At 40.1% G+C, this 24,003-nt stretch overlaps 1 protein-coding gene across 6 annotated transcripts; it reads left to right on the forward strand.

Annotated features, from left to right (window-relative positions):
- The first annotated feature begins 2,001 nt into the window (after positions 1-2,001).
- On the forward strand, positions 2,002-22,714 carry LOC135263032 (CRACD-like protein). Of its 6 annotated transcripts, none has more exons than XM_064350587.1 (12): positions 2,002-2,254; positions 8,584-8,663; positions 11,757-11,925; positions 12,288-12,420; positions 13,008-13,196; positions 14,015-14,080; positions 15,983-16,141; positions 16,701-16,812; positions 17,077-18,645; positions 19,900-20,027; positions 20,341-20,490; positions 20,615-21,856. In XM_064350587.1, the coding sequence occupies exons 1-11, from the start codon at positions 2,208-2,210 to the stop codon at positions 20,458-20,460; spliced, it is 2,772 nt and encodes a 923-aa protein (XP_064206657.1). In that variant the 5' UTR covers positions 2,002-2,207; the 3' UTR covers positions 20,461-20,490; positions 20,615-21,856. The 6 variants fall into 6 exon arrangements, with proteins under 6 accessions (XP_064206657.1, XP_064206653.1, XP_064206651.1 ...); XM_064350583.1 differs by lacking the exon at positions 20,615-21,856 and adding an exon at positions 21,873-22,714 and having other exon boundaries at positions 2,003-2,254; positions 16,701-16,836; positions 17,110-18,645; positions 20,341-20,428; XM_064350581.1 differs by lacking the exon at positions 20,615-21,856 and adding an exon at positions 21,873-22,714 and having other exon boundaries at positions 2,004-2,254; positions 20,341-20,428.
- The last annotated feature ends 1,289 nt before the right edge of the window (positions 22,715-24,003 follow it).

Here is a 24,003-nt window from a genome sequence, read left to right on the forward strand (position 1 = left end):
GCAGTTGCCAAGCTCAAAAATATGAGTAATTTTGCTTCTAAAAATAGTCCCCTCACAACTGGGGACTACCTACTGGTCTGCCAAAGTGGAGTGAAGTGGCATTTAAATGAAAAATCACCATGGGCACAGTTTAAATACCATCACGTGCAGCACCTCATTTGATGATGTGAAAAGGCCTAAACATAAATGTTTTGAGGGCCTGACTCACACCAGGGAGGATGAATGTGACAAATTACAGGTCAAGTTGGGCTGGGAAAAACAAATTCTGCACCACTACCCTCCCCCTTCAATTCAAGTACATAGGACTTTATTACACGATCCCTTCAGTTGATAGGTTCTTACCTGCACCTTGATCATTTGAGGTGGCTGTTCTGGTGGTGCAGGGTGGAGGGGAAGAAGCTTCACAAGGGTCCTCAGGTGGGCACCCTCCTTCGTCAATGTTTCGTTGATAGGCCCATGGTAGGATACATGGTTAGAGGTCATATCAGACACCACAACTTCAGATACCCTGGCAACTAGGTTTTGTCAATGGTTTCCAGGCCTGGGATTGCGAGGAAAGGACATGAGGAAGAGATACAAGGAGTGAAAATAAGTGATTGCAATGAACCCAGTGTCTCATATGGGATTCAAACTCACAATGCTCAGGTTAAGGGACAGACTCATAATTGGTATACCCTAATACAAATCATCTGTTATAAATAGTACATTGTATAAAAGCAGAGTTTAGGAGACTTCAGATCTGTGAAACATTGTCTTCAGATAAAGGTTAAAAAGGAACTGGGTTTGTGCCCTGTTGAGGCTGTCCATTGGCCTCCTCATTTCATTCTTGCATTGGGAGTTGATTTTGCGCCAACTATGATCTAATCGCGTGTGATGTGGGTGCAGCAGCAGCCCGGCTGACTGGGCCCACTCCGGTGGATTGAAAATAGAGGAAAATTCCCGAAGCACGTCGCAGATGTTCCTGACAGACCAGGGGAAAATACAACTCAGACCAGCAGCTTTTGGCGTGAAAATGCACTTCCCAGTAATTCAATAACTGAAGACCTTGACATGCCGACAGCAAATATCTTTAGACTAATGAAAAGGACAGCATAACAGTCTGCTGCCCTATAGCATCTATTGTTATTTGCTTAGGCCTTCCTTTTGCCTTAAAATTACCATGGCAGCCGCTGAAGCAGTTTAATAAAGGTTCTGGCTGTTTATCAAGACCAGTAGGCCTTATGTGTTCTCTGCTGTCCCAACATAAAGGTTTTGAGTGAGCATTTTGCAAACTCCTTTGATATCAGGGATTCCACATAGGAAGCAGCACAGTATACTTTATCTCAGATGGAGCATTCTGGCCTGGCCATTGTAATGGACCAGATCACGTTCTGCAGGGTTAGTCAGATTTCAAAGCCTAGGGTGGCAGCTAGGACAGCTGTCACAATTAGAGCTGAGTGCTTCTCATGCCAGAACATTCCGTCATACCCACCTGAAGCACAACTTTGCCCCGAGTTTCACCTGAGGTCAAATGGCTCTTTGTAGAACAGTAAGTAAATAAGCTCCATTCAAAACAAAACAACTTTGTGAAGTCATTTCTAATTACTTGCTTCAAATGCATGTTCTGACCAAGTCTTCAGAATATATATTTACAATTCTATATAATATACTGGATATATTTTATACATTTATACTATACATAATATACAGAATGTTTGGGACAAAGACATACTTTTTCTTGATTTGTCTCTGTACTCTACAATTTTAGATTTGTAATCATACAATTCACATGTGGTTAAAGAACAGATTTTCAGCTGTTATCAAAGGGTATTTTATCCATTTTGGTTTTACCATGTAGAAATGACAGTACTTTTTATAGACAGCCGCCCATTACAGCTCCAGACTTTAGACAGTATCAGCAGCTCATGTGACATAGATGAGAGGAGGGGGGAGAAAGGGGTGTGGCCAGACCAGTATGGGGCAGGCTTACAACCCTCCCCCTGCTGCTCTAGGCCATGCACTGCCAGGGGTCTGGTCAAGCTTAACTATGTCATTAGCCGGCTACTTACCGAGCCAGCATGCTGCTTGTGTGCTTGCTTGGAGTTTTCAAGATGTGTTCACTGAACAGCAGGCTCTGAAGACAGGCTCCCCCCCTCATCGGCAATGCCCAGTATTTCACTGAAAAGGATGAACTAGAGAAGAAACATTGTTTGGAGTGCCTTTTCCACATGTGTATCACAATGGCTGGATTTTGTAACTGTCTACGAGGTAAAACGTAAGTCGGAGCTGCTTTTAAAGTAAGCCTTAGCCATTGGTCTCTAGCCATTTGTTTTCAATGCGTGTAGCTCCGTTTCATATTTACACATATTGTATTTCCAGACTTAAGTGCTTTTGTGGACACTGATGCTTTCCTCCTTAGAGAATTGAATGGTGTTAGCAAGGGAATAAAGAAAAAATATTTTGTGAAGTCTACAATGTATATTAGTCTTTAATGATTAATCTTTAATATTTAATGACAGGTCTGTTTTGGAGCTGTTAGAGGATATCATATAGTGTATGAGGTCTGAACAAGTAGCGGGTTGTGTGTAAGTATGCAAGTGTGATGCCATGAAGACTGAAGCATAGTTTTACAGAGGCAAATGTTGGTGATTACTTATACTTATTTGACTGGATCACTGTTTTTAAAAGCATTGTCCAAGAAGTGGCTGTGGTATAAGTGGCCTAATATAAGAGCTGCCAAGTATGATTGTGTGACACGATTGTTTGACAGTAGTCATAACTGTCTGGGGAATGAGTTTTGACTTCACATTGTGTACCCAAAGCCTTCCCCTCCTTTTCTTTGGTCTTGGGTCATTGAAATTGATGCTACTGCATACTCCTTCTGTGTCTTTTTGATAGTCTAGTTTTAAGTGACAACATGCTTTCAGGCTGGCATTAGAGAGCAGATGCTCAGTGTAAAAAAGATACTGTGATAAAGGGTCTGGCAAATGGCTGCTTGTCATCTGTTTAGTTTCATGTTCTAGAAGCAGTTTTCAGGCATGGTCTACAATGTCCTGTTTCACTCTGATATCTCAGTGTTTTATTCTTTTGTCTTACGTTACCTAGCTTAATTAGATTCTTACAAATACATTTTCCCCAGAATCCCACAAAAAATGCTGAACTTTGACGTTTTCACTTTATATTGCATTCTTGAGTTGAACTGTAGCATCTGCCAAAGAATTAATCCACTGAAGAACTGTATACTCCTGAATTTAGTTTAGTTACAGCCAGCATGTATGCAGAAGTGCATACAGTAGCCGCACATGTTAAATGGTATCAAGGATACGCTAGGCCAAGGGGGTAATGAAACTCACTGAAAGTGGGACTAGAAGTATTCATAACTCAGCTATGTAAGGTTGCTTGTCCTTGCATTAAAAAATACTTTCCCTTGGAGATTTTCACGTATGTCAGAGATCAGTCAAAAATGCAAAAGTGAGCCTCCTTAAGTGTAATGGTGAGTATTCTTGCCTATTCTTTAACAGAATCCTGTTGAAAGTTAACTAGATGACCTGGTGGCTTATTAGATCTGGAAGGACATTGAAATACTTAGAGGATTTGATGCTGCAGGAAATATCTGGCTCATATAGGCTATGCAGTCATTCAGGCTGGTCTAGAATGGTAACTGTTGGTTTCCCAGAGTAGGAAGTATTAACACAGTGAACAGAAACTTTAACCTGCCAATTGTTCAGACCCCGTATTACATATGATATCCTGTAACAGCTCTAAGAACAGATCTGTCGTAAAATATTCACAAACACACACACGCATACACACACTCCTATTCCAGTAGTACAGTAAAACACATGCTTAAATGAATCTTTTCCCCTTTCAAACTGCTGAATGCACAGAGTGATCTCAGAGAGATGGATAAGATAAATAAATGAGCCGCAAAATCAATAATTTGTAATGAAATTCTATCTGCATCTTAGCTAGAGCCTTGCATGTGTGCTTGCTTGTGATCCATGCATACCTTTACCTTCACAGGAACTAAGGGGCCTAGCCCAAACCATAAAAAACAGGCCCAACCCATTATTCCTCTTCCACCAAACATTTGTGTACGACTAAGACGGTTTGACAATAATTTAAAAAAAGAACGCCGTGTTAGTATCATCAAAAAAGAATGCACTGTGACACTAAAGCAGAAGGGACATTTTTGTTTATACTTTTTTTTAATTCAGTCAGCAAGATACCAGTATCAGGATGTTTTTGACATATGGCCAAGAATAGGTCATTGTTTATATAAGTGGATGACAGAATTAACTCTTATGTAATTATCCGGCAATGGCATGGACTTGTTTTGATGTTCAAAACGAATCACGATTTTCTCCCTGCTAACTGTGGGTCATCTGTCAGCTGAAAATATCAAAGGCTGTAGCTGTGATTAGCCCAATCAAAGCATTACTGGAACTCTTTACAAAACTTTCATCAATGCTTAAGATTAAATAATGTACTTTTACCATAAGAATTATCTATTTAACAAGCAGATATTAATTACTTTGCTGATAATAAAGGGGGAAATATGTTGTTCCCACATATGGCTGTTCATCTTTTCCTGGCAAACCTTTTCAGTCTCTATAGCATTCTCACATAACTAGGTTATTTCACAAAATAGCATTTTAATACCAGTTTACTAGTTGAAAATCTGAATTACACTGTCACCACAATGTGTAATTTCTGGAATTATTGCAATAATACTCAATAAACACAATTATAGATGTTGAAGCATTGCTGCAGGGGTTTGCTTCCTTTCCACCAGAAGAGCATTAGTGAGGTCAGGCATTGATTGAGCAATTAGGTCTGGCTCGCAGTTGGCTTTCCAATTGATCCGAAAGGATGAGGTTGAGGTCAGGGCTGTGTTCAGGCCAGTCAAGTTCTTCCTGAATGTTCTTGGCAAAACCATTTCTATATGGAGTTTGTTGTGTGCCTGGGGGCATTGTCATGCTGAAACAGGAAAGGGCCTTCCTCAAACTGTTGGGGAGCCATAGAATAGTCTAGAATGTGATTGTATGCTGTAGCATTATGATTTGCCTTCACTGTAACTAAGGGGCCTAACTAAAACCATGAAAAATAACCCAGACTTTTGCTCAGAGAGTGTATATTCTGCAAGGCTTTTGGTGATATTCTTTTTGTAGTTTCATTTGGTAAGACTGTCCTAAATGAATTTCTTTCAAATGTGTCGACTAATTTGTAGCTGCGTATTTAAGAATGGCGTTTTGGTTGGATTGCTCAGATTCACAAGAAATTTTCATTTGACTGATTAGATATGTACAAGACAGCTAGCTACTTCCTGGTACCTTTTTTGGTATCTCTGTAAGGGCTGCAAAATTTAGTTCCAGGAACTATTCACGGAACTCTTTCTGCTGGCACTGAAAACACATCCAGACCCATGACCATGGTTTCGCGCCATTATACGGTGCGGCACAGCAGTGGAAAAGGGGCATTTATGTGCCAAGTTAAGGCCCACCTTGTGCAAGTACTGCACATATGCGCATGGTTTGCACTGCACACATTACAGGGACAGGATCCGACCTTCTAGATTCTTTCCTCCTGTGTCACCAGGCAATTTACATTACAGATTACCGGAATGTTAAGAAGGTATGCCAATGCTTAAAAATCTGAGATTTTACACTGTAAACATAAAGTTTTGTGACTCCAAGGCCCACATGGGTCACAAGTTTTTTTTGTTTTTATTTAATTACTTATGTATAGGTTTGTGTATTTCCTTTTGTTTTTTTGCTTGCTTTAGTGTTAACAGCACACATTTCCTGACCATGACAAAGGACACTTTTTTTCCAGAAAGCAATCAGATGAAGATCAAAATGATGCTAACAATCCATATCGTCCTTGGATGGCAGCTGCCTGGCATCATGTGATAGAGCCAGCATGGGATTTCTCCTGATTCATAGAAGACTTGATGAGAGTCAGCTACAAAATCTCTACACAAGGCTTAAAGTGCAAACATCAGACACTGTTAGTAGTTGAATTCCCAAATTCCCATACAGAATCTTCTGTGTAGATGAGTACTCCTTACAGAAGTATGTCTGTGTTCCAGTCCCAGGATAAAAGCACCAATTTCACAGAATGGAAAATGAATCAAATGCAACACAGTCTTGCTAAGATAATTCTCGGTAAAATAGTGCTGCTTGTCTTCGTTCTACTCTGACATCTGCTGGTAGTGTAGACCGATCTAAAGAAACAAAACCATTTCCCTTGTTCTCTTCTGTTTTATGAATTTGATTCCTGATTGGAAATTAAGTGAAATTGCCTTTAGCCAGTCTGCTGTTCTGAGTCCAACTGTTTGGCATGTATATCCCAAAGGAAGCTTCGAGTTTAGAGTTTGTTACAGGCACCAAGCATGCCTCTCCGCACTATCTGAACTTATTTTTCCTTATGCCCTCAAAATGTGAGAAACCAAGAACTGTGCAATATCAAGTTTGCTGTTGCAGCTTTGATAAGCCGAAAATGTCTACCCAAGAGAAATTTAAAATTTCAAGTTAGGATGGTGAAATGCGGTCAGAGGCTTCAAATGGTGCAGGTAAATCCTTTAGGTAAATGGTCACATTCCACACAATTTTACATGCAGCTGTGGACTGTATGAAATGGGGTGTGGTTAACCTCAAATCCAGTATAAAAGTGTAAACAACTTTTATGTAAAAAGATTTATCAGATCATCAGTTTGGAGGCATTCACAGTTTAAAATATTCAAATTGATACATTTAAACAGGAGTTAAAATGTATAACTCCTGTTATTGTATCATAAAATATAAATCAAATTTTTTGGATTGCATTACCTTAAGTTTGAACAACATTGTGGCAGAACCTATGATATTGCTGCACTGCGCTGGTGCCCTATTGGGAAAAGGGGAACTGCTAATAAAGATACAAATTTAGTACATTTTTTTTAGTACATATTTTGATTGATGAATTCATAACTGAAGTGTTATCCCTCGTGTTGTGATTGCTCAAATGGTAGTCTGCGTCATTCTTACATTTGAAAAAGGTTGTAACGCTTAATTGGCCTCCACTGTTATCAAAGGCTAGATTCAACAGGTAAAGAAATAATCAAAATAAAAGCATGTCCAGCTGTCCTGGTGTCAGTAGTAATGATCCTGAGCATCAGACAGTAGTGGGTATTTGCAAGGAGGATAGCCATTGCAGCGGGCAAAGGGCCGTCTCACAGAAGCCCCAACTTTTATTCTGTGATTGTAGTCTCATTGAAGAGTGACCCAGCGCAGATACTCCAAAGGCGTTTCCTGTCTGCTCTGCACACCCTCAGAGAAGCCAGGCCTCCAGCTGCAACCAATTAATGTCAGTCTCAGCAGGGGCGCAGTCGATGGTTACGGGCCTGCTGAGCTGCACAGCAGGTCACGGGTTTCTTTAAAGAGGACGGGTGGGGAGGAGGAGTGGGAGGGGTCCCCTCTGTATGTAAAACTCCGTTTTCAATCGCTTCTCTCTCGAGGAGTAGTAGCTTGGCTGCCTTGAGAACTGAGATGACAGTCCACCGCAGTGTTTCAGAGATGTGACAGGTCAGCGCTGCCATCCCCCCTCCACCCTTCACCCTTCCCCTTTTACCTCACTAATGTGACTGCAGGTATTACTCAGCCAATGAGAAGGAATGAAGAAAATGGACTCTATTTCTCTCCCATGGTAAACTTATGGTATGCATTGTTCATGATATGGTTTTCAAAAATATAAACATAAATATTGTGTATGTATGGGGTATGATGCTCACATGATGGTCACAGGGTCCAGCACATTCCAAACAGCTTAAGAGCTTCATTGTGAGAACTTTTGTGGATTACAATTGGAGTGGGGTGATAAACCATATCAATGATTACCATATGTTTTTTAACCCATTTAAGCTCGCGGGCAACTAAAGTTGCCGAAGTCTCTACCACTCTTTTTCCATCTGTGAATATTTTTTGGATGACTATAGATGCTTATGTAAGAAATCGCTGGGAAAAATCTAGGCATTCATGGGTTAAGCGTAATAGCAACCACAAACACCATGCAGCATATGGGTTTTCTTTCATCTTTTCATCAAGTTCCCACTCATAGGCTTCAGGAAATTTGTCTGCAGCAAGCAACAATGGTTTTATTCTTATGGGCTCTTCCTTAAATGTTTTCTGTGGAAAAATTTCAGAAGTACTTGAAAATGTTAATTTGGCCATAGAACGTATGTGTGGTTAATGCCCTTGCAAGGCTGATTAATGATAATTTGGTAAATCCAACTGAACATCTTCTCTGGCTTTTACTCTCTCAAAGAAACAGCACTGATGCCTTTTTAAGTGCAGCCGCTGCCTCAGGAGTTTCTTTATTTAAATTTCAATATTCTGTTTTAGTTACAAGATGGAATTTTTTTTTCCTGCTATTTTACACTTGGAAGTGTGCTGATTTCACAACACTCTCACGCAAAATTGATCAGAAAAGCTAAACGAAAACAGCAGTTTTCGTTAGGCCAAACATCTCAGTTCTGTCTGACGGCCACAGCATTTAAAGAATTCTGCGTTTCACTGAGGTGCTGTTCCACTCTTAAGTTGAAAATGCCTACTTTGTTTCTGACAGGGACCGCAGTATAATGGCTTCAGGGCTATCAGATGTGGCAGCAAACCAGGAGCCAACAGGCACTCCAGATGAATGCCCAGGTGAAGGTTTTTATGGATTTTGATCAGTTCAACATATCACCATGTCTCATTTTTCCTTTTAAATGGAAAATTGTGCAATATGTCCCTTGGTGTTATTCTACCCTGCGGTATGTTTTGTTTCAGATAAATTGTTTGCTTAGAGAAAAACTGATGTTTTTTTGTTTGTTTGTTTTTTTAACTAATGTATACCGATGTATTTAGAATTTTTTGTGCTGCTGTTTTTCTAAGTACTGGTCTTCTGTGCATGAAATAGTGGAGCTTGTACTAACATGGTTAAAGCTATCTATACATGTGGTGGGTTAATATGAAGATGAGCTGTTTTCTTTTACAATTTGTTCTGTCTTCCCTTTCACATACGCATGCACATACACACACACACACACACACACACACACACACACACCATGGGTTTGTGTTGTGCAAGTGAGAAATCAATTGACAGTTGGTCCAAGCTCAGTCTGGTCACAGGTGTCACGACTGGATTAGCCATTTTCTTCAAGAGCAGGTCACGCTGTCATGTGGAGATAATCTATTTTGTAGGACTTAAGATAGAAAAGGGTACTGCAAAGTCCATTCAAGTAATTATTTGAACACTGCAGAGACACACTTCACCACAGGCCAGGGTAATCCTCTGTTGCCTGCCTCATGTTAACCCATGTAGCCAACTGTTAAAGGGGGAACAGTGAAAAGGTTTATTGTCACTACTTGAGCCTGATCTGACAGAAAAATAGCATTAAGACTGCAAGGTGTCACCAGGCATCGGCCACAGACAGGCACCAGTGTCCATCTTAGGTCATCAAAGGTTTAGGGGTATTGTTGCTGTACCACAGGCACACATCAACACTGATCTTACCTTGGATGTACACTGCCTTGCATACTGTGTACTCAAAAGCAGCATCCCGGAGTAGGGCATCTCCTACTGTTAATTGATTAATAGTTTTTTCATCAGAACCTAGTCCCATTCAGAAAAGTTCACTTAAGTTAACCTGGTCTTCCTGGCTAGATATCTATTGAACATTAAGAGTCTTAGTCTGTTCTCCACTGTATCTAATCTCACCTGATAGTTCTGCTGCTGACAGGAGAAACTGTTTTTTGGTAAGATTGACCCAATTCAATCTTTCCAATACTGGGAGGCCAGCAACTGTAGCCACACAACCTTTCTCTGTCTCACACACATCACAGTAAATCTTTTGTTTCAACATCAGTGAGGAAAAACCATAGCATTGATAGATAAACCACACAAAACATGACTTAACTCATTAAGACATCCATCCAGCTAGGTTGTTTCTTACTACTGCTGAAATAAAGTGATAAAAAATGTTACGAAATGTTACTGTTGGTAAAAATAGTCTCACAGTTTTGCTGTCACAGACAGTTGGTGAGCTATGTATTCCATTAATGCTATACAAAGCAATTACAATTCACTCCCTGGAATCATCTCAGCAATGTTTAAAACATTACTGGACTTCCTACAGAGTTGTTTTTTAACTGTAATCCAACCAGACTTGAGAGTTAACTTTGCCTTTACACAATAACATATGGTATTCGTTTGACAAATTTATTGTATGGTTAATATAGTATAGGAACATATATAGGAACAAGAAAAAACTAAAGTGGTGAACAGAGCAGCAAAAATAACAGCATTAAAGGTGAAAACCAGAGTTAAAAAATGAATACCTAATAATAACATTGTTGTGCATTGCAATTATTTTTAAGTACAACATAACTGCATCATTCTACACTAAACGGGCAGCCAAATAATGATCAATGAAAGCAGCACTATCTTAAATAATAACGTTTACATTGTGGCAAGAATAAGGGCAACAGTAACTTTAATGAGTAACTAAAAGTGCTCTGTAAAGCTCTTCTTGATCAGATTTTGGCAGGCAGTGCTGTCTCCTGTTATAGTGAACTGATTTCTCAGTGCAGTGAAATATATTGTGGTTTTAGGGGAAAGGATTTACACTGGGGAGAAGTTAATATGGTCATAAAACTGAGGTGATGAGTTTTCCATCACCCCTAAATCAAATAACAAGGATTGGGAGTGTTTTCATTGAACTCCCATAATAACCCCTGGCTTATTATTTCATGTGCAACAATCCCACTTTTAAGGACTGTATGAGCAGGGACAGCGTAATGAATCCTTATGGGTACATAATGCATATTTTCATTAGGAAATATTTTGATCGATCACTGGAATGAATTCTGAATTAGGGGTTGAGTAGGGAAATCCTATTATGGGCACAGCAAAATTACTATGGCCTATTGTCAGGCCTGCTCCTGCTTATCAAATCAGGCCAGGTTTTGAGGTGAGGCTGTTTCAGCTGGTAAATGAGCCCAGAATTTAAATGCTAAAAAGACTTAGTGCAGTGAAAGGAAGGCCTTAATGTTGACCAAGGATCTTTCCTCTCTGAAATGGTTCACTGAAATGAATCGGAGGACAATAATGAACTATTACAGAAGAGTCTGCCAGTGAAGTGGTACTGATATAAGAGTCTTGGGAATGCTGAACTACCAGGTGGTGCTCATGCTGGAATATTGTCAGATGATGATTGATTCTGAGTTATGTGGATTCAGGTCACCCATCAGGCACTTGGTAGATATGGATTTATGATGCATTACAGTGCTAAGAGTCTAAATGTCACTCATGGTGGTACTTGTGTTCACGGTTTAAAAAGGCAAATGAATGAAGGTGAAACACTGACAGAGAGCAGAAATTTTCCTTTATTTCTGTCAAGTGTGAATCTAGACATGGAGTCTTTCAGAATACATTGCTTCTGTGGTGACCATAACTGCAACCAAAATTGGACCATTATTATGCCCACTTAAACCATGCACAATGATTTTTATTCTTAATTGTGTTTCTGTATTTTAATCCAGAGTGATTATTATTATTGAATAACGTGTGTTGTTAAAAACCAACGAAAGAGGAAGTATAGAAGGTGAGCTTTGTTATGCAGTCCAGGCTAAACCCCACATTTGTAGGGAGGAACATCATTGAGATAACAGTTTATATTTGTAGATGTGTAATGCATGAGGCAAAGTGTACCATGTGCGATTGTGTCAAAAAAATGTATTTGTTGCAATCTTTAGGAAAGAAAAGGTCAAAATTCCAGGCATTTAAGAAGTTATTTGCCAAGAACAAACAAAATGAGGCTCCCTCACCCACCGGGGTTACTGTTCTGAAGTCCAGTCAGTCCACAGATGATGTCATCACCCCTGAGCCCTTGCTGGTCCAGTCCAACACTGACAATGACTCAGCGTAAGACTGTGAATTTTAATCCTACCTGCTGCAAGCTACCACAAACAAGCCTACTCAGAGGCATCAATCTTACTGTGAATGTTCAACACTTATAGCTATTTTTAAATGATGTGAAATGTTCAGCACATATTGAACTTGTTTCTCCCATTTTTCATTCATTAGCTGTAATGCTTGATACATGCATTTCCATGACCTGTTCTCAGACAACAGGTTTGGCCTGGAAAGCTACTCTTACGTTTGGTTTGCTTTCTATTTTTTATGTAAGGTTCACAAATTGTCAATGTCAACTTGCAGTAAGACTCATTTATTTTGTCTGAAGTCATAAATTTGAATATTTTACTGGATTCATATCCTTCTCCAAGGTCTAAGGTTAACATGGGAACCAAGGCCTTGTCACGTGACAGTGTCTTCCTTTCTGAGTCGCCTTCATCTGAACCCAACGATGGCTTGATCTCCTCACAGGAGAACATTCATGGGGAAGTCAAGTCTCTGCAGGTACTTTATCTTCCACAAATCCAGGTGATGATCATCAAGTGTGAATCCAACAAGAAAAGGCCTCTTAGGTTTACATGGCAGCTTGGATCTATAATTGACAAGCAGTAGTCTCCACTGTGATTGAGCACAGCATAGAATTATAGAATTAGAAACTCTCTCGTAAGCCCAACAGACATAGAGATAGTGCTTCCCAGACCTTGCCTGCTGCAGTGTACTGACCCCAGAGGGTTTTAGTAGTGGATGTACTGAAGGTGATGTAAGCTTAGAGAAACTGACTGTCTTCCTGTGCAGCATAACCACACTATAAGTCATAAAGCATGTACAGTTGCATCTTCTATTTTTAAAGGGAAAAGAGCAGGAATGTGATTACATTTGCTCAAGGGAGGATTTTATTTCAACTGGTGTGTAGAAGGATCGTCTTAAGAGGCTGAATATTTTCACTGATAATGTGCAAATAAATCGGCAAACTAGAATGATGAATCCCAGTTCAATCAGCTAGCATTTCAATGACAAATATAGGAATATGCAAGTGGAGAAGGACTTTGCTGACAGATTATGCTGGTTTCTGTACCTATGGCTGTGTGGAGGATGACTTTGCTGAGAGTTTACGTGGGTTTCTGCAACTGAAGCAGGCCATCTGTGTGGGGCCCCACCCAGCCGTCATCTGCCCAAAGAAAGGGGATGACACAGGGGCCTTGTCAGAGGATGATGGCCTGCCTCACAGTCCTCCAGAGATCTACACCCTCCACACAGTGCTAGCAGGGTCATCCCACAGGGTGAGTCACGTTCCTCATGAGAGCATCATCAATACACTTCTTGCTTTTCCTGTGGGTCACACCTAGGGTAGGGAGGTTGAATGTTCGGCCCACAATGGAGTCACAATGGGCGTTACACACATAAACATAAAACAGAATTGCCATCGGGGCTTACTTTAACAGGTAATTTAACAAAGAAATATACCAAATTAAGGAAAGAGACCCTATAAAATGTTTTCTTACATGGCTAGACAGCTAAACCTAGTTTGGACGATGAGATTGTTACATATAGCTAACATGCTGGCAGTGTGCATGTTTTCTGGTGGCTAAGTCACCAGGAAAATAGTTTGAACAACAATCTACAGTGCAGTATCCCCAAATTTTGCACCCCAAAACAATATACATGCTGAGGGAAGTGGCTAATTTTTAAAAATCGTATTAAAGAACACAACCATTATCTTCTGACAAGTTTGCCATTTATTTGATTTGTAATTTGATTGTACTGTAGCATTTATGACATCATGCATGAAAAATATAAAAAACTGTTAAAATATGTTTTCTGAAAAATCGCCAAAACAGGTTTGACCTCACTATCTAGGGCACAAAAGTAATTGTAATTGCTTAAGTTGGGATTTGAACCCAGGACCTTCTGTACACCGAGCACTAGCAAATAATTTAACAAATTATGTAGCTGCATCTCGGCCCTATATTGCAAATTCAGGTTTTCTTTACTTTAGTTCTACCGTGCAGTCATTTGTTGGTATAGTTGTTTTTCTTCTGCAATGATGAGGTCCCTCACCTGTCTTTGCTCTTGCGTTTTGCCTGTCCCCTTCTGCCAGTCCTCAAACCCTGTCCAAAGAACCAGTTCATTGAGTCTTGAGGGATCGGACACTGACAATGACCAGGTAACTATGTCTACACCTGTCTAAACTAAACTCGATCACCACTTAAAATGCATCAATGTGAATTATACAAGGTGTAATGATTGCAGATTGAATTACATGTGCTTTTCTTGAAAATTAAAGGACTATGCATTACTCATATTTTAGAAAGAATTTTATTTCCTCCATTTATTTTCATTTTTTATTTTAGCTAAGCAGATAAAAAGGTCACAGGTGACAACATTTTATTTTGAAGGTTGCACTTTCCTTTTGTGGTTTATAAACTGTTATAATATGGTTAAAAGATTAATCAAAAATGTGAATTTGAGTAAAGAGCTTTTGGGACAAATGCTTTCGTTCTTTGATTAGTACTCCATGCTTTGCTGGAAAAAGTAGCCATGACTTCAAAATATAGCTGCAGTGTTGACTAATGATAGTGTATCAAGGCAGAGTTATTTGAAAAATGCTTTACACTGATTCCTGTTACCCATTAATGATTTTAAAGAACTATTGACCCTGGTTAAATTGTGTATGCTCATACATATATATGTATATGCTACATGTTGTTTCCTTATAACAATTGATCTGTAGAAAACTGGAAATAGAATTAATTTTAAGCACACTATTCATCATAAAGCAGAACTGAGATTAGGAAAATCAGTCGATTTGTGTCTGCTGTAATTCTGTGGCTAAAACAATGAAGACATGCATCGCCAGGCATTACCTTTGAACAATTTTGTGAAAGTCTGTCTTCATGTCATTGTGAAATTCGGCTTTCCTTTCAGCTGCAACACTTCTTCATTAAACCCTCAGCAACTTTTTAATCTATATTGGATACAATTGCGTACAAGGGGCATGCAATTTTGTGTAATGTACCATGAGCACATACTCGCTTTGGAGTAAAACTGTTAAATATTCTAACGGTAAGCAGTGTGTTCTGCAGAACATACTAAACATTTGCATTTGTTATTTTATTAAGTGCTGTAGGCACAGCACAAGATTTTTTGCTTTAAACCTCTAAAGTCTTAAAAACCTTTTTTTTTTTCCCTTGGACTTAAAAGCTTTTTCACATCTATGATTGAGAGTATGATGCAGCAGGGCATTAACATTGTGTTTTTTTTGAGGTTCCGCTGGCCAGCTCTTAGCTGCCCCATGGGGATACATCATGTCTCATCTGCTGCCTCCTAGAAATAAATAAACTGCTCAACAGACGGAACGTTCCCACCACCAGTCAAAACTATTTTCCTTTCGTGACATATTTATCAATAGCTCTTACTCTGTGCGGTGGCCCGCTCACTATATACACAGAGGCTTGCTCAAATAGAGGCGTGCACACACGCTACGACCTCAGCTGAGGGGAAATTGCTAATGGTGATCGCAACTAAAATGGGCTTCGTCTGTTAGCAGTGCTCCCGTATGTTTTGCATGGAATCAAAATGGCAGCCACCACTTTTGTTTTAATTAAGCTGCAAAAAATAATTTCCATCTGCTAGGAGATCTACGAGATCTCTCTTGTGATGTGTAGGATATTGAACAATGTTGCATGCAGGGTTTGTAATTTAGTTGATGCTGTTCTACAAATGCATTCCTTTGGCCTTGTGGCCTTGGAACATATTTGTCATTCTCACAAGTCTATCATTAATTCACAACAATGGTATGGCTTAACTGAACAAAGTCAGTTTTGAGAAATGCCAGAATTACAATTTCTGAAATGTAGGCTTGTATTTTAAATACATTTTGCTAAACCAATAATCATTTATTTTGATACATTTATTCATTGGCGCAGATTGTAATTTGTAATTTTATAATTTTCATGTATTTTTCATAATGTGTTGCAAGGAATCAAATTGCATTGCAACGGTAAAATGTGGAAACAGAAGTTGTTTTTATCTAGAGCATATCTCTCTCTTGCTCTCTCTCTCGTAGTTGTACTGTGACGCCTCTTCCAGGCCAGCCACCCCTCTCATGTCCCTCCCAGTGGACTTCAGCCAGCCCGCCAGTCCAGCTGGTTGTTTAGATAGTTCAGCTGCCCACCACCGTATTGCCATCAAGCACAAGGCCTTCGCTAAACGGAAGCCTGCCAGGGTAAGGAGAACGCTCAGTTCGCCTGCATGCACGTTATTATTTTTATTAAGTCATTCCCTTTTTTCAACCCCGTTTGGAATGCCCATGCGATCATGCATATCCCATTTGTGTGAGATGATGAAAGCTGACTGTTTGTAAATTTTATGCACAATCCTGTTCATGTGATTTGCATAAGGAAACAGCCATGAACAAATACAGATAAGAAAAAAATGATGAATGCCAAAAAATCCTTACATCCAGTTTACGATCAAATGTGATCATACACATTTCATGAATGTGGCCCAACATGCCTATTTTACATTATTTATAAGATTTTGAGTGTCTGTGTAGTACTTATGAAAGAGTTATATGCATTTATGAAAAAACATTCAAAGAAATATGTTACCCATATTTTATATGGATAAGCGATAGTAAAATAAATGGATTTTTCCATAAAGCTACATGAAGGAATCGTTTACAGAATATGAGTAGTAACAAAACAGAACAGACATTGGTGAGCACTGTAGTTTTCACACACCATGTGAGCACCTTTGAATGGCTGAAAATGTTTCTCTTCCAGAGGAAGATGTCAGATGGCAGTAAATCAATGGTTTTGGGTGAAGCGCTGGGGCTAAATGAAGAACTGAGCATGGGCAGCACAGAGCCAGATGCAGAAGAACAGGGATGCAAAGGTGCCAATTGTCTGCAGAATCTCTGTGATCTCTCACCGAATTATCCTTTGGAAAAATTGCATTCTTTTTTTTATTTGGAGGGCACTTTTGTCCAAGGTGACTTGGAATCCTTTCCCGTTCAGTTACCCATTTTGAGTGCAGAGCTGTTTTTTTGACATCAGCAGTTGAAGTGCCTGGCTCAAAGGCACAGCAGGACTTCAGGCAGTAGGTGATAGGTAAATCTGTTTGCCTCTTAGGAGAGGTAACATGCTTTTTCTGTTACAGCTGTACCGGTGGAGCAGATGCATACAGGTGGAGACAGTTTTGAGGATCAGGGAGAAAGGACAGAAGCCCAGCATCTCTCAAGGTTCCAGCAGGCAGGAGAGGATCCTGGAATTGTGGTCCAGCTCTTTCTGAGAGAGGGGGAACAGAGTGCTGTACAGGATCTCTCTGATATGGGATCCCAGCACATGGGTATGTCTCATTCCATCACCAAGTGCAAACTGGACACAGAGGAAATCCTCCCAGCTTTGGTCCAGGAGTTCCAGCAGCCCCTTCAGACATGGGGTGAGGTGAACGATAAGGAACCTGGTCCATTGCCTCTGGAGATGCCCAGTTCTATGGAGTGTACCCCCACCCTCCTGCCTGCCTCAGAGCCTGAGGGTGAGGTCCCAGAGACACAGCAGGGGTGCAGATTGGAGGTCAGTTTAGGTGAGGGTCAAGCTACCCCAGACGTTCCCCATGTTGAGGAACTCTCGTCACCTGGCCGTGAAGGAGTCAGCCCAGAACAAAATGAAGAGGGGCGTGAGAAATTGGGAGAGTGTGATGGGGAAAAGGCATTTGCCAGTCACACTGGAGATCAAACTGAAGAGCACTGTTTGCCTGAGGAGGGGAAAGAGGAGAAGGAGGAAGGAGAACAGCAGTGTTTGTCTGAGAAGGAGGAGGAGGAGGAAGGGGAAGAGCAGTGTTTGTCTCAGAGGGAGGAGGAGCTTGAGGATGATTGCATGAAAGCAGAGGTGGAGGTGGCCACACACGTCTATTGGCAGGATTCCCCAAGGCAGGAGAAGGAGGAGGAGGATGTCCAGGACTCTGCAGATGAAGCAGGCTTGCTGTCCAACACCTATTCCAAGTGTGGTAGCAATACAAGCTTGGAATGCACCATGGAGTTCTCTTGGTCTGTCCAAGCCGTGGAAGGGGGCAAATGTACTCCTGAGCCACCAATCATGAGCTCACTCAACTCAGACTCTGTCCTGCCATGCCTAGAAGAAACCAGTTCAACCACAGCAAACATTTCTTTGAGGGTTGACTCAGAACCCAGCACAGAGAAACATGATCTCTCACAAGCCTCAGATGATCTTAGGAAACCACAAGCCTGTCCTGGGAGCAAAGCACACTTCACTATCGCCCCCGTCTGGCAGAGATTACTACCGACAGGCAGCTCCAAAGAGCTGTTTTTCACTGCCCCTGTGGAACCTGAGGCAATCGAGGATTCGCCACATGGTGCAAGAGACCCTCACCACAAGATGATGGACCAGAATGAGGGACTCTTGCACCCTCAGGAGGCAGATTCCCTGTCTTGGCCTGATAAGGCCCAAAGTGCAGCACTCCTCTCTACACCTCGAGGCCACTCACCTGAAGAGGTGGCTAGTGCAGAGAATCCGTTTGGGGTCAAGCTAAGGGGGACCTCAGCTTTGCTCCGGTACAGCGCTTCTGGCTCATCGGTGGTCCTGGAAAACGCTACACCAAAAGAACCGTTCAACCCACCACAATTACCCGTATTTCAGCTTCGCAACACCAAATCCTCCCCTCTCAATAAGGTGGACGACACCACTGCCAAAGTCAAAAAGACACCAGGTATAAGCTTGTATTTTCTACAGTAGATTGTGGCTTGTCTATTGCAATGCAGTTAAGTCGGTCTACAGTAAACTTTATTGCTTAGTGTTTTTAAGCATATATAAGCATAAGTTTTCTGAAGCATATTATTATGCTTGCTTAATGCTCTCCAGATGTGGGAAAATCCCTGTGTATATATTTCGGCAACTATAGATCCACTGACCTCATTCCTCAGCAGATGCTCACAGTTAACCCCTTTCACAGACCTGCATGAGTCCAGCAGTGTGCATGACATGGAAATATTTTTGTTTCTGTAAACTAGACATTAATTTGTGAAACCTAAATAAGGACAGAGAAAGGCATATTTGCCAACTGTAATTTGTTTGTGCTGTTGTTTTCTGAACATATTTCTGTCATCTGTATTTTATGTAATCCCATTTTGGAATGCCATTCATATTTATAGGCTGTTTCTGCAGTGCCCTCCACCAAATCACAGACTTGCATGCATTTCCTCCAAAACACATTCAGCTGGCCACTGCCTCTTTGCAATCTGGAAGTGCTGCCCAGACATTGCCGTACTTTCAGGCTGTTTTTCAAAAACTTTTCATCTGGCTCATGAGATTTTGTAAATCCTCATTTTGAAACTCATTTTAATTGGGGCGAGTTTAATCTGGCTGTTCTAAAGATAGGACTGGATGACTCTGATCCAGATCAAAAGTAATGAAGGTTATGAAATCTGAAACTCTAGTCTTTTCAAAATGCACATTGAGCAAAGTAATTATTAATGCACAGCAATTAATTTCTCTCTACGCTTCAGTATTTATAAAAAATATATAAAGCTAATTTGATAGCAGTTAATGTAGCCATTTATTGCAGTATCCACTCAACAGCCATGCTGCAAAATTTTGGGAGGTTTCAGAGGACATCACATTAAAAGCTTGCTTTCACTGCTTGGATATTGGGGAGTTGTTTTGTTAAATTCTTTTGTTAAATCCTATCTGAATGCATACCTTTGCTGCCAACTGGTGGGAGAGTGAGATCTCCAGAACCCCATAAAAGCCTGAGCTACAACACACTCACTATTACTGATTTGTTCAAGGGAAAAAGACTCTGCAGAGAAAAACACTGTGATGGTTTCAAAGCAGTGTGTCACTGAGAACATCGTTGTTTCTATATACCTCTTTGTCATTCTCCGACAAGTCATGCCCTCTTCCTCTGACCAGTCCACTGAATGATACAGAAAGCCTTGTCTTTCCCTCACCTGTGTTCTTCCAGAGCTGGGGCTTGATGCACCTGAAAGAAAGGTGGCTTCAGCAAGCTGGATCTTTGCCGCCAGGCAGAAGCAGAAAGTCTTCAAAAACAACTTGCAGGAAGAGACGCCTACGAGACAATCCCCTTTAGAGGTGAGCTTTGCTGGATGACAGATCAAGACTGGGAAATGAATTTAATATTTGCAGATGCTGTGCTATATCAGGGTGGCTTTTCATTCTCAGAACTACTCCATATTGTGAAGTAAGGTGGTGAAAATCTCAGAGGCTGTTTCTGCTTGTTTCACCCTTTCAGGTCTTAATGAAGAAGTGATATTATCTGTGCAAGTCTATGAATATTTTAGCTCACACTGCAATGAGCACAAGAGTGCATATTAAGAAAGAATATTTTTCCCGTACATAATTGTGTGGTTGGTGTCAGTCTTCATATTTTTATTTCAATGTGCAGATTGAACCAAAGAGGAAAATATTGTTGCCAATATCGCTAAATCAGACCAACGCAGAACAGCCAGAGCCTTCAAGTTCACCATTAACAGGTACTTACTTCTTTGTGATTTTACTCATTTAATGATTGGAAATCATTTTTGCTATACTTTGAGTAACAATCACTTAGGGTGATTTATATATAGTTCTTTTGAAATGAATCAAACTCAGTTCTCTTAAAGTTTACCATAAAGTGAACCATCTGCAAATTAACTTAGATACACATTAATGGCAAAAAGATTTAAATGCATGGTCATAATTTCTACTGTTATGATTTCAAATTGCAGTGCATTTTGATCTTTTTGCCATCAATGTGCAGATGTGTACCACTTATGTCAACCCTTCATCATTGGGTAATTTTCATCAAGATGGTCTCTGCAGATGTGTTTATCATTTAGTTGTGCTTCATTTTGAGGAAGCTGATGCAAGAAGAGCACAGGTTTCTTCTGACCACACAACCCCCTGAACACCACCAGCAGCCATTCTGCTATTTCTCTTTAGCTGGTTACACTCAGAGGTCGCTGCTTAGAATCAATGTATGGCAAGTCTCAAGGCATTGAAGTGTACAGCAGAGCGGACTGGGGCTGCTTTGGGTTCACAATACACAAATTAAGTGGACCTCGAAAAGAAAAGGGGTGGTCTGAGTTCAGTTTGTTTCAGGGGAGCCTGAGATCTTTTGGTGTGTTCAGATATGCACAAAAATGCTAAGTCATCAATCTCAGTCCACTTGAGAGGCTGAAATGAACCAAGTGTGAAAATACCCATAGTTACAGTGTGATGGACAGCTGTAAGTAATGAAATATTGCCCCTTTGTGGACAAAGTGGTACATTGCATTACAAAGTTACCATACAATAATGGAGGGAACATTGATATTGTCTGATGTGGTCACTCAATTCTGAGTGTGGCAAACATATCAGGGCCAAAGAAGTTTTTGAAGTACTTAAACTCTTCAGATGGCAATACATTTTTAAAAATTCTTCCAGCTCTGCGCAAATTTCTCAGAATTTTCAAGAAAACATGTTATTGTAAAGCCATATGAACTAAATGTTTTTGTAATACTCATGTAAATGGATGCTTCCTCTCATTAATCTGCAGACTTTTTACTGGAGTCTAACAGGTTTAACATTTTTTAAATATGGTATTTTTTCATCAGTCAATTAAACAGTGCATTTCACATTGTTTCAGTGCACACAGTAAATCTTGCTTGTCTAAAGCCTCAAATGTCGCACACAAGTTAGTAAATCCCCACAATTTTGCAAAACTGCTTGCATTTCCATACTAAAATGACCATGCTTTTATGAGATCATTCCATCCCAAAACAATGTAGTCCAAACTCATTGTTTTCAACTTTCCAACACCATAAGCCAGCTTGATTTTCAACGGTCACTGGTCTTATTGCCACCATACCGACGCACTTTGATACAGTCCATTTAATACATATCATCGGCCCAAAACGGTGAGCTTTTTTTAAAAGCTTTTCCCTTGCACTGTCCCAGCAATATCCTGCTCCCGAGAGATCTCCAGACCTGCAACTGTGGAAGAGGGGAAGAGTGCCCTGTCTCACTCCCACCCCCCCTCTCCTCTGGGCCAGGAGGAGCCTCCCTGGCTGGCACAGGCCAAGAAGAAGGCCAAAGCTTGGAGCGAGATGCCCCAGACAGTGTAGTAATCAAAGAGTTCCTGAAGATCCAGAACATTCCCCCATCCCCAAAAAGACACAAGTACATTTGCGTTTGAACAGTTTGAACAAAAAATTTGTTTTCTTATCAAGACGTTTACAGCTTTTCTACTTTGGCTTTTATTACGGTTTATGAGGGTTTCAGGGTGGTCAGCATGTCTGTGCTTGTTTGCATGTACATGTATATGTATACAGCCTTTAGATTTATTTTGGGGATAAAACTGATTGAAAGACCTATTTTATGCATTCTATGGCTTGTGTTGGCCCTTGTAATTTGTATGTGAAGAGACTGAGTATATAACATGTGAAGCTTAAAATAATGAAATCAATATTGTACACTGTGAAAGGTCTTTGGGTTGTTTCCTCCAAATAGAAACATGTCTGAATAAAAATATTCCATGGTCCCAAGTGGTTAAAATGGAAGGTAAGAATTTTAGCGTTGTGTCAAACTTCCCTCACTCTGGGTTGTATGTCGCTAATATATAGAAACTGCACTAGAAGAAAATGAACAAATATTCAGCGCAAATTCAGTATAATTAAATCTACCATGGCCTCCACCTCCCTTCTGTCATAAGTAGTAGGATTAGTAATGTTGTGCCTTTGGTGACAAAATTGATTTTTTTCCTCTGTCTTTTATTAATAAAGATCATGTTGTTTAAAACACCTGTGATCTCTATTTTAATTTTTGTGGAGTATTACAATTTAATTTGTTATTAATTTCTCCGGTATTAAGTGCTAAAACAGTGAGAGATGAGGGGTGGTGTGTGGGAGAGTGAGTGAGATAAATGTGAGTTGTGAGTGAGTTAAGAAAAATATGTTAAACTGGTGTCCTATAGCTTTATTCCTATATATTACATTATAGTAATTTAGCAAACACTTCTTGACTCAAGGGACTTACAATGTAGGAGAGGTCAAGTGCATTCACCTGATGAATATAAGCAACAGTGCCAGACCTGGCTAACAACATTTCCAGACAAGTGTGTATAGATACAACATCACTAAAGCAATAGTGCAAGTTAACTATGCTATGGGATGGCAGTGTAGTATAATGGGTAAAGAGATGGTCTTTTCCCAAGTAGGACACTGCCATTGTACCCTTGAGCAGGGTACTTAACCTACATTGCTTCAGTATATATCCAGCTGTATAAATGCCTGTAATGTAACATAATGTAACCAATAACCAAAATACGAGTTCTCGAACCATAAATATTACACCCATAATAAGCCCTAACAGAAACAAATAACCCCAATAATTCCACATCCTGAATACATGTACAAGGTGGGAGGGACTTCCAGGGGGTGGTGATTGGAGGGCCTCCAAGACAGAGTATGAAGAGGTCTTCAGTTTTCACTGGAAAACTATATATGAAACCTGTGGCCCAATAACAACCATATGAGGGTATTGGGTCAACGTGTGATTGAGTGAATAACCTCTTGACCTACCATATATGAACCATATTGTGTTTATCATTCAAATCTGTTCATGAGTGACTGAATTCTAAATTGCAGCGAATGGAACAGCATGGTGTAGTCATCAAAATACCAACATGTAATTCATAGTCACTGCCTCTAGAGGGAACTAAAGAACCTATAAATGCACAAAGAGAAAGGGCTAAAGAAAATGGGAGAACTACCAGTATACATTAGGAAATTTAATCTGAGTTTATTTTTCACATTTTATGTGGGTTGTGAGTATAACCCAGTCAGTTTTAAAAAGTCTCCAGGTCCAGTTTTTCAAAAGGTTTTCTTTGTAAATGTGGTGGACACTGAACTGAGGAAGGCCTTCCACTTGGTTTTTCTTTCAGAGGAAAAATGTGTTATTAATTCTGGAGAGAAAATATGGCATTTTAGAAGATGTATGTCATGTTCCAAATGCGCTTTATTCAAGCACCTTAAGTGTAGGATACTACTATATTAAAACAATTTATTATCATTTGTTGTAATGTGTGTTT

The sequence above is a fragment of the Anguilla rostrata genome, chromosome 9 (genome assembly GCF_018555375.3).
Source record: "Anguilla rostrata isolate EN2019 chromosome 9, ASM1855537v3, whole genome shotgun sequence".
Taxonomy (NCBI): domain Eukaryota; kingdom Metazoa; phylum Chordata; class Actinopteri; order Anguilliformes; family Anguillidae; genus Anguilla; species Anguilla rostrata.

Excerpts from the sequence above, each read along its gene's own strand:
- LOC135263032 (XM_064350581.1), top strand. The coding sequence starts at position 2,208 with ATGTGTATCACAATGGCTGGATTTTGTAACTGTCTACGAGGTAAAAC. Across the intron at positions 20,028-20,340 it reads CGAGACAATCCCCTTTAGAG|ATTGAACCAAAGAGGAAAAT; the intron begins GTGAGCTTTGCT and ends TTCAATGTGCAG. Across the intron at positions 20,429-21,872 it reads TTCAAGTTCACCATTAACAG|CAATATCCTGCTCCCGAGAG; the intron begins GTACTTACTTCT and ends GCACTGTCCCAG.